Source organism: Lepidochelys kempii, chromosome 1 (genome assembly GCF_965140265.1).
Source record: "Lepidochelys kempii isolate rLepKem1 chromosome 1, rLepKem1.hap2, whole genome shotgun sequence".
Taxonomy (NCBI): domain Eukaryota; kingdom Metazoa; phylum Chordata; order Testudines; family Cheloniidae; genus Lepidochelys; species Lepidochelys kempii.
In genome coordinates, this window is record NC_133256.1 from 238,856,710 (window position 1) to 238,870,648 (window position 13,939).

Genomic DNA, 13,939 nt, shown 5'->3' on the forward strand with positions numbered 1-13,939 from the left:
AATAAGAGAGAGAGAGAGAGAGAGTGCAGCTTCCCCGATGTGATCATGTCAATATAACACGATACGTCAAGCAGTAATCTGACTCCCTCTACTCCCAAAGGATTTCACACCTCTGTCTAGAACCAAAGTGCCTCTCTTCACCTACAGTAAAACATTCTGCTCCTATAGAATATGTGCAGCCATCGCATCCCCTGGCCAAAAGTGAGGTCACTCTCCAGGGCTGTCGGTCTCTCCCCTGATCTGGAAATAAGGCCCAGCTGCCCTTCCCCCGTGGACAGGCTGCTGCAACCAGCATGACTCTGCACCACCACTTCTCCCATTCCTAGAGCACATGAGGAGGGGAGTCAGAGGGCACACTGAGCCTATTAGTGCTTGGTGACTTCCCCGGTTCAGCATCCGGGGGCTGGTTGGTTACCGCTTACGTTTCAAATTGTGCACAGTGAGACAGAGGACAAGTTCTTGGGGATACACGGCTCTCTGTTTGCTACGCTGCATCTGTTCCAACAGCAAGAGCATTTGGTATGGGACACTCTCCTTTTGTTCTGCATGTCCTACCGGGACTCTGATCCTGTGAATAGAAAATGCAACAGGAGCAGTGAACAAGCATCACAGGTACAGAGTACCAGCCATCGTAACCAAAGGGGCAGAGTAAACAGCACAGACAGCAGTTGAAGAGGCAACCATTACATATATGTCTATGATAAAAGAGTAAAGAAAGAAGACTTGCCAGCAGGAGGCAGCTGCACTACCTCAACCAATGGGGCAGGTAGCATGTTTTAAAGAGTTAGGCCTTGATTCTAAGTTCCTTCATCCCTGAGTTTGGGGCAGAATAGCTGGGCCAGAGGCGCCTTTAAGTCACCCTGGGAAACAAAGAATAGCTGTAACACAGTGGGCTCCAGACATACGTACCTCTTCCTGCCCTTCACCCACTCCCTTCTGCCCCCACACACCCAAAATCCTGCCCATGCTACAAACAGGGCTGGTATAAAGCCCTTATTTCAACTCTCCCCCAGCTGGAAAGGTGGCCTGCCCAGGAAGTTATTTTGCCAAAGCTTTGGAAAGGGGCCTTAACATGACTGAAAATCAGCCTCATATTGGGTGGCAGAAATAGCAAATTTCAACACGTTCAGTTCCTGCTCTTGGTTAGAAATAGGGTGCCGGGGGGGGCGGGGGGGGGGAATGGGGTGAAGGAAATGGCAACAAAGGACAAACTACTATTAAGGTGACACCAGGAAGGGCGGGGGCTGGCCGGAGCACATTTCAGAACCTAAGCAGTGCAATGGAGTTTTGTAGTTGTATTTCAATCCTGGAGACCCAGATGCACATCCAGTGATATGTTTGGGCTCAATCCTGTGATGCGCTGAGCACCCTTACTTTCTCTTACTTCAAGAGGAGTTGAGGGCACTCAGCATCTTGCAGACTGGGCCCGACACACAATGGTCCCTCTGGTATTAAGACCTTCCATTGTGGGCTTTTCTTTATTGCAGCGTTAGCTCAAGTTATCTACTCTCAAATTACTTACGCTGTGCAAGATGGCGCAAGGGTTTGAGGGGACTCCTGGAGGGTGTGTACCCTGTGTGGCACTCAGTTCTGTGGCAGCAGGAGGGCTGGATTTACACCTTATGTGCCCCTAGCCACAGCATCTTCAGTGCTTTCCCTGCCTACAGTTGACCTTTATGTTTTCCATAAAAAATGAAACCAAAAGAAATATAAACACAGCCACCCCAGGAAGGCACGAGACCCTCCACCACGCATGGGGCTCCCAGATCAAGCCAGGCGCAGCCCACCCACCCCAGGTGAGGTGCAAGGGGGACACTGTAACTCTTCCCCCGGCAAGCGGTCTCCAGGTACCTTCTGTACCTCCAGCAGCCCAGTGCAGCAGCCGCGCTCTGGCTCTGCCAGTGCCACCAACCCATGCCAGGAGCCCGCAGGGGAGCTGTATATATTAACTTTTAACCCACTTTTAACTTTTAGGTGCTCCTAGAACACCAGCGCCCCTAGGCCCGTGTCTACTGTGCCTAACTGGAAATCCGGCCCTGGGCAGCAGGTGGGGAATGAGCAGGGGTTAAAAGTGAGCACACATCCCTTTTCTCTTCTGAAAGCAGAGGGGAGCTCCCCTTCTTCTCCTTGGGCTGGTAAGCAGCTCCCTCCACACCCACCCAGCCCCCCTTCAGCTCCCCCTAGCTGAGTAACTCCTCCCTGCTTGATGCAGTAAGAGCTCCCCCTTCTGGCTCATTCTACTTTAACACCAGGGCAGGGATGGGACCAGCTGAAACATGGGTCTGACCCTCCCCCACCATCTCTTTGCCTGGGGTCTTCCACAGTGGCTCTGGAGTTGCCCTGTGGCTATGGGGGGAGGATTCCTTCTCTACCCTCCACTGCTCATTTTCCCACTCCTCGTACCAAGCAGATATCAGTGACATCTCTATGCCAGTTCTAGTCTCTCTCTACATCTCTGCAGCACTGCAACCCTGTCTCTTTCCCCCGGGATGTGTAAGATGGGGAATACAAACCCCCCACATTGGAGAGCAAGGGGTTAAAGAACAGCTCTGGTGGCCCAACCCAGCCACACCTGCAATGCCTGCACAAGCTGGAGGCAGGGCTTTAAAAGGAACAGTGGTGGAGCCTCAGAAGTAGGCTGTGGAAGGGAGAAAATGGTTGTTTGGAGGAGAAAGTACTGTCCTGGTGCTCACTGCCTGGGACCTGACTCCACAGCCCTGTGCAAACCTGCAGAGAGAAGAGGCTGGTGACTGAGAATGCAGGTCAGAGACTGGATTGGAGTGACTTACTCCTTCCTGCAAGCTAAAAGAGAGTTGGGTAGGAAGTGGTCTGGGGGTGGCTGCTTAGCACCTTGGGATGCTGAGTGTAGCTGCCTACCATGGGGCCCTGGACTGGAGGCTGGTGGAGAGGGCAGGCCTGAGTCCTGCTACCCATTCTGAGAGGATTTTGCCATAAGGGGAACATTTACTGAGGGTAAGAAGCCAACTGGAAAAGATCTTGCCTGTTCAAGGGCCCAGTCCCCAAAATCCCTGTGTGAAAGGGGAGGACTGGAAACCCCTGGTGTGGGGGTGTTGAAGGACAGGATTGTGTTGTCAATGGGGAGATAACCTGCCACAGGTTAGCACTGTTGGTGGCTGTGCACCTTCTACAGCATGTCAATGAGTGTACCCTTCTTCTGGGAAATATGGAGGTAGTGGGGAATATACAGAGACTATCCACTTAAATGCACTGCAGTGAGCTAAACAAACTGAAATAGCTGTCAGTATGGGCAGCAGAAAGGTACAGGGTCAAAATCTGCTCTGTCTCCCCTGTTCTATGCAACCCCCTGAAGTCAATGTGGCACAATAAAGGGGCAAAGCAATGGGACACTACATGCTGTCCATCCACCCAAACAAATATCTAACCCAGGCAGGAATAAGGCTGTACAATTTGGGCCTATAACTGTGTAATATTTATAGTTGTAAAGTGAATGGTTTATATTGTTGCACAGGGATTCTTCATGGATATAACTAGAATAAAACTGTGCTGTTATGGATAGGGTGACCAGATGCCCTGATTTTATAGGGACAGTCCTGATTTTGGGGGCTTTTTCTTATATAGGCACCTATTACCCCTCACCCCCAGTCCTGATTTTTTTACACCTGCTATCTGGTCACCCTAGTTATGGAAAAATATAATCCTTAGATCAGTATTCATATTATCTCAAATATCCCAGTCTGGGATTAAATTATATTAATGTGCAAATATGGCCTATTTTCAGTCTCTAACGAACCCCTGTGAATCAAAATGGCTGTGTTTGGCAGAGCCCTAGTCTTCTGCCTTTGGTATATTCAGGGCTCACTCTTGTTTGGGAAGCACATGGTACCTCCTCATAATCCATTCCTTTGGATGGACATTCCACTTGAAAACAGACTTATCGCTGGCAGTCTGAGCTCAGTGAATGGGTACTGCTCCTGTGCATCTCTTACCTTCGTAGTATCATGGTGAAGTGTGTGTTCATGAAGAACACCTGAAGCAGAGAATTCAGGCAGCAGCTCCGTCCCATATTGTATAGCCCAATGGCTCCTGTAGGAACAAGAGGAAGTGGGGCTTAGAACTCACATGGAGGCAGGGAGAGTAAGGGGTGGTGAGAAGATGATGGCAAATTTCCCTTTGGCACTTTCAGCCTATATAACTTTCAGCCCATCTTCACTAGGATGGAGGAAGGGTCAAATCTACTCTTACTAGGGTTGCCAACTTTGGTTGGACATACTCATGAGATTTCATCACATGACAATCTTTAAAAATTAATCTCTAATTCCTGGAGACTCCCGGCCAATCCTGGAGGGTTGGCAACCCTATCTTATACCCCTTTAAAATCTTAGCATTGGTTTGCCTCTGACAGCTGGGGAGAGTTGGGAGGGTGTCTCCAAAAATGAGCTCAAGCTACAAAATCTGGATCTAGGTCAGTCTGACTTTGAAACCCATTCCCCCAAAAATGTGAGGGTTGTCTGGATGAGGGAGTTTCTTCAGACTTCTAGGGAGCGAGGCCCTAATCACAAAATTCAGCTCTGGCTTAGGGTCCATATTTTAATGCCCTGTCACACCTAGGGTGACCAGATGTCCCAAATGTATAGAGACAGTCCCCATATTTGGGGCTTTTTCTTATATAGGCGTCTATTACCCCCCACCCCGTCCCGATTTTTCACACTTGCTCTCTGGTCACACCAGATCAAGGAAATAGATTCAGGGTTCCTGGTCAGGTCTGACAATCTATTGCCAGTATTTCAACCAATTTGCACAGTTTCAAGGAAAGAGACAAAGCTAAAGGGAAGGAGGTAAAGAGAAGGAATTTTTATTCAGAGGTGTACGAGAAACAAAAGCTTCTGTTTGCATAGGAAGTGGGGTAAAATGGATAGAGGTGAGATGTGTTGTCCCTAGCAAGGTAATCTCCTCACCCCAGAGGCAAACACACTCAGAATTTGTTTTCACTGCAGTGTTACCTTGAGCTCTTGCCTGTAACTGGACTCCCATCCGCATATACAAATCTCTAACTCGAGTGGAGTGGTGCTCAAAATTTGACCTAGCAGGCCCATCAAAGGGCATGGGTTAAAACTCAAGTGCTGCTGCTGGAGCTATTACTGCAGCTGGGACTCAGCTACCGTGTTGCTAATCCAAACGCTGTGCAGCCAGAATGTTTTCCACTGTGACTACGCTCACTCAAGCTAAGCTAACTTGAGAGGAGGTAACTGGAGTATCGGTAACTTGAGTTCACACTGCAATGAAGAAAAGCCCACAATGGAAAGGTGAATATAGTGGGTGAGAGAGGGTAAATGCATGGGATAAAACAGTATCTGCATTTAAAACAGTGAAGAAAGCTTTTGGGAGGCTAATCCAGTGATATAACTTGGCAATTAGGGTCCATGACCTAGAAGTGACCCTTCAGCAAACTCAGGAGCAACTTTGATGTAGTGTGGAGGGAGATGCAACCAACATCCAACCATCCTCAACTAGAAAGAAAATCTGCCCAGTTTAGGGTTTTGAAGGGAAGAAAACACTTGGGATCCTCAAGTAGCGCTTTTCCTAAAGCACAAAACTTTCACTTGGAAGAGTCAAATGAGTTAGTTCTAATATCTGATTTGTACAAATCCTCCATATGTGAATTTTAGCAAAGGGAAAAAGAATAAGGCGGGGGGGGAGAGCACACAACATGGAGTGAATGACACAAAAAGGGGATGAGGGGGGAAGGAGAGTAAAAAACAATTACCATTGTTTAAGTCTGCCACACCACGGAGAGCTCTTAGCTGCTGGTCACCTCTCTCCACAGCTTCCTCTCTGCACTCTTCTCCATCTTCCTCCTTCCTCATGCTCTGGTTTAATGCCAGCTCTGACTTTCTGCTTTTCTCTGGACAGCCAATTCCCTGGCCCATCAACAGCACAGGGCAACACAAGGACTTCAGTAATACAAAAGGACCTAGAGAGACTGGAAAGATGGGCAGAATACAGCAAAGTGAGATTCATCTTTGTATTTATTATACAAACACAGAACAGATTTCACAATGAAGAATGTTAGTAAAATAAACATGATTAATGTCATTACATGTTGGAACCCCAGAAATATATCTGCAGGGCAGTATGAGTGGAGAGCACACTGCCATTGCACATCCTGTACCTGGTTTGTGGCTAAATTAAAGACCCTGGTCTGCAGGGCTGTCTGCTAGGCATCTTTCATCAGCACCAAATCTCTTTAGACCCAAAGGAAAACCGAGACATGTTCAGGATCCATTTAGTCTGGTTGGCTGGCCTTGTCTGGTATGTCTGGCAGGCTGGGCCAGTTTGTTTACCTGCTGCGTCTGCAGGTTCGGTCAATTGCGGCTCCCACTGGCTGCGGTTTGCTGTACCTGGCCAATGGGGGCTGCGGGAAGTGGCAGCCAATATGTCCCTCTGCCTGTGCCACTTCCCACAGCCCCCATTGGCCGGGTACAGTGAACTGCGGTCAGTGGGAGCCGCAATTGGCCGAACCTGCGGATGCAGCAGGTAAACAAACTGTCCCGTCGGGGGCTTTCCCTGAACAAGCAGCGTCCAAGTTTGGGGAAATACTGACCTTGACGAATGGGACCCTTAGCATACACTGAGCTTTCAAAAAATCACTACAATAAAGCTGCAAAGCAATGTGATGCCCTATACTGTTCATCCAGCAGCATATCTGTATAGCCAAACTCAAACATCAATCTCTGAACAGTCACAATGTAAAACAAATGCTAAACTTCATAAGAATGAGCAATTTAAAAAGCACCAATAGCAGAAATTGACTGCAGTAGCCTGAGGAGGCAAGAACAGGTACTAATATAACCAGAGTGTCCAGAGTAACTGGCATCTAGAACTACATAACAATAGCCAGGATACCATAGCCACAGGAGCAGGCTAGTACCAAACACTGGAGCAAAACGATTCATTGCATAGCTGGAGTCTGAGTGCTAGGCTGGGAGAATACCATCAATAGTGCGCCTAAGATGCTAAAGGCCAGATTTTTCAAAGATATTTATATACCCAAGCCCATTTGAAACCTAGCCCTAAGTGAAGCTAGAGCCCCATGAAGGACCTTAAACTCCCTCTTTCTTGTGAATGAGTAGGATTTAATCTTAAGGCTCATCTATAGTAGGGAAACTTGCATCTGAATAGCTATACCATACTGCTGCAAATTCCTTACTATAGATGAGCTCTAACATTAAATCCTACCCACTCACAAGAAAGAGGGAGTTTAAGGTCCTTCATGGGACTCTAGCTTCACTGTTTAAATATGTTTAGGTGTCTAAATACCTTTTTGAATATATCTAATTCAAAGCTCTAGGAGAAAGAGAGCTGGGGTAGGCATAAGGACTGGACACATAGCTGAGGCTGGTATAAAGACTTACATCTCTGGCTAAGAGGGGAGAACTTTAGGCCAATCACAATTCAGGGGGAAGAGCAGGTGAAGATTTTTAAATCTGTTACAACTCTGAAGTGGCCATAGCTGAAAGGGAGAAAAAAGAGGAATCGTGGTTGTGTAAGGGGAAGACAGAAGAAAGATGGGGAAACGGCAACGCTTGAAAGAATGAGGAAGAGGGAGACAGCAAGAAAGTTAACAGAGGAAGGACTTAAGACACAGAGCTAGAAAAGTGGGATAAACAAAGGGAGGGGAAAGAAAAATGGTAAGGATTAAAATTGTTTAATGTGAGGTGAAAACCAGAGAGAGACTAGTGAAGAGGGGCAGGGGAAGAGAAGCCAGAGACGGGAGGGAGGGATAGAGAAGAGAGGGGAGAATGAGATGAACATTAGAAGCTGAAGAGGGAGAATCAGAAAAGAAAATAAATGCCTCTTAGACAGAGGAGAGAATGTAGTAGAGAAAAAAGAATGCTCAGACAATGTATTAAGGGTTAAACACCATGGCAAAATTAGTGAGGCCATTACAGACACTTGAAGAATTCATAAACAGCCAGCGTAGAGAACGAAAAAAGAAAATTAAAAGCAGAAGGAAAAGGGATGTGGAAGAACAGAAGATAAGAGAAAATTAGAAATATAACCTATGTAATGACGCATTGTGCTAGCAATACAATAGCAATCATCTTCCATTCTTAATCTTTATCTTCGGGACTTGAGTTGTGTTTGACAGAGCACAGCCAAAAATGCATGAAGCTGACTGAGTTAATAAGGCAGTTTGACATGGAGTTGGACGATAGGTTCCTAACTCAAAGTGTTGTATCCAACATGGAGCAATTCTATGTTAGATCTTGTCTTGATAAAGATGAGCTGATCACAGAACTAAAAATTAATATTAACTTGAGAACAAGTGATCAAGACTTGATCACATTTATAATGTCCAAACCAGTGATGTATGTATAATTGGTGCTTTAAAAGGGCCAGTTTCACAGAGCTGAAGGCAATTAAGCCACATCAGCTAGAAGGAAGAATTTTAATCAGAAATATTAATAATAATTGGGAAGTGCTTTAAGAACTCTTTACTAGATGCCCAAAAAGCCACAATCCATGTACTGGTTAAAAAAAAAAACCTGATTTAGAGGAAGTGAAGGCCGCTATAAAATATACATGCATAACATGCAAGAAAGGGGAAGTTGATAATAGTGAATATAAATCAGAAGCTAGGAATTGTACAAAATTGATAAGGAAAACAAAGAGCCTCCAAGAGAAATCTATAGCCAACAGAGTTAAGGACAATAAAAAGGAGATTTTTTTTTTAAAAAGTATATTAGGAGCAAAAACAATCCTGACAATGGTGTTGGTCCATTATTAGATGGAAATGATAGAATTACCAATAATACATAAAAGGCAGAAGTGTTCAATAAATATTTCTGTTCTGTATTGGGGAAAAAACAAATAACATTATAGATGTTTCCATACCACTTGTATCTCAGGAGGGTGACAAACAGAAGCTACTAAAGTTACATTTTTAAATCAAAAGATTCAGATGACTTGCATCCAAGACTTTAAAGAACTGGCCTATGAGTTCCTTGGACTGTTAATTTTGATTTTTTTAATAAGTATTTGTAAGGACAGCCAGCCATGGCTGGAGAAAAAGCAGGTACAGGCTAGAGCTGGAATAGTATGACTGAACTACCTAGCATCTGGGAGTATCCCCAACAAGGTAGTGATGCTGAGCTGACTGAAATGGCTCCTTTCATTCAGAGCCTATATATTTGTCTTGAGTGTCATCTGGTTAGATCTTTGCTGGTGGAGGACTCATCAGGCTCAGAACATTCAGGCTCAGGGATAACTCATCAGGCTCAAAACACTCCTCACAATCTTGGAACACAAGGGAAATTCCAGAAGACTGGAAGAAAGGTAATATTGTGTCAATATTTAAAAAGGGTAAACAAGATGACTCATGTAATTATAGGCCTGTCACACTGATATCAATCCAGGAAAAGATAATGGAGCTGCTGATACAGAACTTCTTTAGTAAAAAATTAAAGGTAAGTAATATAATGAATGCCAATCAACATGCATTCACAAGCAATAGATCCTGTCAAACTAACTTGGTATATTTTTTGATGAGATTACAAGTTTGGTTGATAAAGGCAATAGTGTTGATATAACATACTTTGCCTTCTGCAAGGCATTTTACTTGGTACTGAATGATATTTGATCTAAAAACTAGAAAGATATCAAATTAATATTTACACATTACATGGATAAAAAACTGGCTAACTGATGAGCCTCAGTGTAACTGTAAACAGGGAATCCTCATTGAGTGGGTGTATTTCTAGTGGCATCCCCAGGGATTGGTTCTTGGCCTTATGTGATTTAACTTTTTTTTATTAATGACCTGAAATAAAATCACTGATAAAGTTTGCAGATGACCCACAAATTGGGGAAACTGGTAAATAATGAAGAGGACATGTCACTGGAGCAATCTGGATTGCTTGGTAAACTTAGCACAAGCAAACAATATGCATTTTAATATGGCTAATCAGGGTGGATTTGATTTAAATCAATTTGATTTAAATCACTAGTTGGGAAGACTCTACTTAATCATGGATTTCTACATAAAAGTGCATTCTTGTTATAACCTTAATACATATCTTCACAACTCAGAGATAGATGTAGGTTTCATTTTTAGAAGGTACACACTATACATTTTTTAAGTGATTTATTCTGAAAACTTTTCAGATTAGTTTTACAGCTATATCAGAAAATGAATGCATGTTTGGTTATTTCATTTACCAAAGGTAATTGAAGCAAATATTTATGAAGTCATTGGGAGGTGAACTATCTCCAATTCAGCAGGCTAATCATTACTATTTGGAGGATTTTCGTGCCATGCTGTATTAGGAGGAGAACATCACCAGACAAACATTTTAAATTGTTTTATTTAACTAAAATAACATTGTTATGTATTCTGGATTTTTTTCTTCAACAGCAAACATATAATATTTTAACAAAACAAGCATATGAATTTTTGAACTTAGTTAAACATTCAAGTTTTTTAAAATCAGGTTTGTTTTTAACTAAAATAGTTAAATGAAAATTAAAAAAAAAAAAATTAAATCTCCTATGTCAGCCAAGTCAACATGAGAAACTTAAAATACTGGCTTACGCAGCTAACTGTCATCTTCACCTTCATTTTTCTAACCATAAGAGGAGTGAAGCTCTGGAACAGCCTTCCAAGGGAAGCAGTGGGGGCAAAAGACATATCTGGCTTCAAGACTAAGCTTGATAAGTTTATGAAGCAGATGATAAGATGGGATAGCCTAATTTTGGCAATTAATTGATCTTCAACTATTGGCAGTAGATATGCCCAGTGGCCTGTGATGGGATGTTAGATGGGGTGGGATCTGAGTTACTACAGAGAATTCTTTCCTGGGTGTCTGGCTAGTGAGTCTTGCCCACATGCTCAGGGTTTAGCTGATCGCCATATTTGGGGTCGGGAAGGAATTTTCAATCTCCAGGGCAGATTGGCAGAGGCCTTGGGGGTTTTTCGCCTTTGTCATAAACATACAGCTTAATATCCCTCCTTACCTGTAAGGGGTTAATCAGTTCAATTAACCTTGTTGGCACCTGACCAAAAGGAAAGAAGATACTTTCAAATGGGGGGGGGGGGCTTTGTTCTGCGTTCTGTTATTTGAGTACTATATCCAGTTCTGGTGACCACAGTTCAAGAAGGAAGTTTATAAATTAGAGTCGGAGAGGGTTCAGAGAAGAGCCACAAGAATGATTAAAGGATTAGAAAACATATTTTATAGTGAATAGATTCAGCTCCTTGAATCTATTAGCTTAACAAAGAGACAGTTAAGGGATGACTTGATTATAGCCTACATGGGGAACAAATAATGGGCTCTTCAATCTATCGGAGATTAGCAGAACACGATCCAATGGCTAGAAACTGAAGCCAGACAAATTCATGCTGGAAATAAAGCATATACTTTTAATAGTGAGAGTAATTAACCACTGAAACAATTTACCAAGGGTTGTAATGGATTCTTCATCAGTAACCATTTTTAAATCAAGATTAGATGTTTTTCTAGGCGATATCATCTAGGAATTATTTGGGGCAAGTTCTATGGCCTATGTTGTACAGGGCATCAGACTAGATGATCACAATGGTCCCTTTAGGCCTTGGAATCTATGAATCAGTGTAGAGTTTCATTTCCAAATCGCAATAAGTTTTACTGGCTTCAATAGCTTTTCAAACTGAGGTTCAAAGGGATCATTTTGACCAGGCTTTTAGCAATTGATAATGTTCATATAGTATGCATATTCATGTAAACAATGTGTTAGCAATATCCATCTGAATAAATCTGCCTACATTTTTAAGGGGAAATTTAATAGTCACATATGCCTCGTTAATATTTCACAAACATTGCACTAAATGTGAGTTAAATTTACATTTGCCCTGAGCAGGGTGACCAGAAAACAACTGAGAAAACGGGACAGGGGGTGGGACTATCCCTTTAAAAAAAAAAAAAGGGACTGTCCCTTTAAAAACTGGACAACTGGTCACCCTAGCCCTGAGAATCATATTCATCTAAATACCAGTGATCTGATATTCACATTTTGTCTTCAATGTTCATACAAGGAAACCTCAGAATTTCTATAGTACCTTTTACCTTCCTAAATACAGGAAATCCTGGTTCTGCTTTATAAGAGGTGGAGAAATGGTTTAACACAAATGTTGCTAAATGTCTCCTTTCAAAATGTGCTGTTTTTCAGGCTAACTGTGCCTAACTGAGTCAAATTAGAAACTTTTTAAAGATGTGATAGTCACAACACTGAAACGTGAGCTACTTATTTTCTTTCTAAATCATAAATGGATAAAGGGCACAAGATTTCTCAGATCCATCTTAATTTTTACATAGACCTTAAAAACTATTAAGTGAAAATGACAATTCTGTCAACACCAAAATATAACCATGCATTTGAGGGGAAAAAATATATTTGCCATTGTCCAGTGAGAGAAGCAGCAAGATTTAAGAACTGAACTCGGGTCTAGGAGTTAGGAATACAAAAGTTCTAACCACAGTTGTCACTTATTGGCTGTGATCTTGGACAAGTCATTTCACTTTTCTGTGTTTCATCTGTAAAAGAGAGAACATTATCAACTTCAGTGAATCATTGTGTTAGGTTTGTTTAATGTTTATGCTGCACTATATGGAATGTTTTATTGTTCTTCTGTATGATTTACAGATTTCTCTTTCTCTAGTTCAAAAGAAAGTGAAGCCATAATGTTGCATATAGTTTTGTGGGGGGTTGCATTTAATAGGCTAGTCTCTTAATTTCATAAGAGACATCTCCTAATCTGATTTGGTGAAGAACGACAAGTGCGCTGAAACAATTTGTATAGTGGGGGTGCTGGGAGCCATTGAACCAACCTGCAGCATCCCTAATTCCAGCATCTATGTGACAGACTTTTTCAATATCTTTCCTAGTATCCTTGACCCATCTCAGTTCCCCACAAAAAGATTCTTTTCTGGGTTCAGTGGGAACCCCGGTTTGCTAGGGCAAAAATGTTTGTGGCTCAAGTGAAACTTCATTAAGAGCCTGCTGAAAATTCTACTTTTATAATGGTCACAGAACGATATGGGAATTTGAAAGAGAACTTTTCTGCTCAGTACAAAGTAATTCATCCCAGTGCTGTAGTAAAAACAAAAATATAGCTCATAGATCTTAATAATTCTGTGTCCCCTGAAAAGCTTTAACATATCAGTTTGGTAGTTTGTATTTGAAGATTTTTTTTTTTAAATAAAGTTACTTTAGGGGAGATGGAACCTGCAGGATTGCTGCTCCTAACATCCACGTAGCCACCTGCAGTACAAACTTTGCTGGCTCCCCTGCCAGGGTGCCTAAGCCCTGACTCGGAGAGAACACTTACAGCGATGAGACGGTAACTAGGTTTCCATACCCTTAAGTGCTTGGTCTTTATTCTGAGACTGCCACCAAGTTATGCCCATTTCTATTGACCTGGACTAGACGTGAGCTGACCACCTAGAGATGAAGGCTTCACCCCGTGTGAGTAGGGTGACCAGACAGCCAGTGTAAAAAATCGGGACGGGGGTGGGAGGTAATAGGTGCCTATATAAGAAAAAGCCTATAAAATCGGGACATCTGGTCACCCTCCGTGTGAGCCATGCTTTTTCTCCAGAAATTGCCGCTAGAAACAAAAGTCCTGCCATGCAGCAACATCGATCATATGAAGGATGAGTGAAAAGGGAGGTACTTACCGCAGCTGTGGGGAGAAAGAAGAGCCCCCCCTGGACTGCTTTCGGCGTCTCTTCAGCCCCCCGAGCTCGCCAGAGCTCCGACCTCAACGCGGCTCCCCCCGACTCTGCCTGGGAGCTGTTCTCCGCGGCGGCCTCAGGGGGCGGCGTTGCGCACCGCCCTCTGTTCAGTTTTGATTTCCCACTGATCCGCGGTGAGGAGCATGGAAAGTGAAACTCAAGAGCTGCCGCGGTCTTATATGGGCGGG

General features: G+C 43.4%; 1 protein-coding gene across 1 annotated transcript in view; it reads right to left on the minus strand.

The window, feature by feature from the left end:
• USP18 (ubiquitin specific peptidase 18) overlaps positions 1–13,821 on the minus strand; it is a 28,053-nt gene extending 14,232 nt beyond the window's left edge. The window contains exons 1-5 of the mRNA XM_073319626.1: positions 13,695–13,821; positions 12,492–12,551; positions 5,747–5,962; positions 3,969–4,065; positions 423–568 (exon numbers count right to left, since the gene is read on the minus strand). Of these exons, the coding sequence (XP_073175727.1) occupies positions 423–568; positions 3,969–4,065; positions 5,747–5,962; positions 12,492–12,531 (499 nt within the window). The 5' untranslated portion in view covers positions 12,532–12,551; positions 13,695–13,821. The remainder of the gene's footprint in view (positions 1–422; positions 569–3,968; positions 4,066–5,746; positions 5,963–12,491; positions 12,552–13,694) is intronic.
• Between the last annotated feature and the right edge of the window lie 118 nt (positions 13,822–13,939).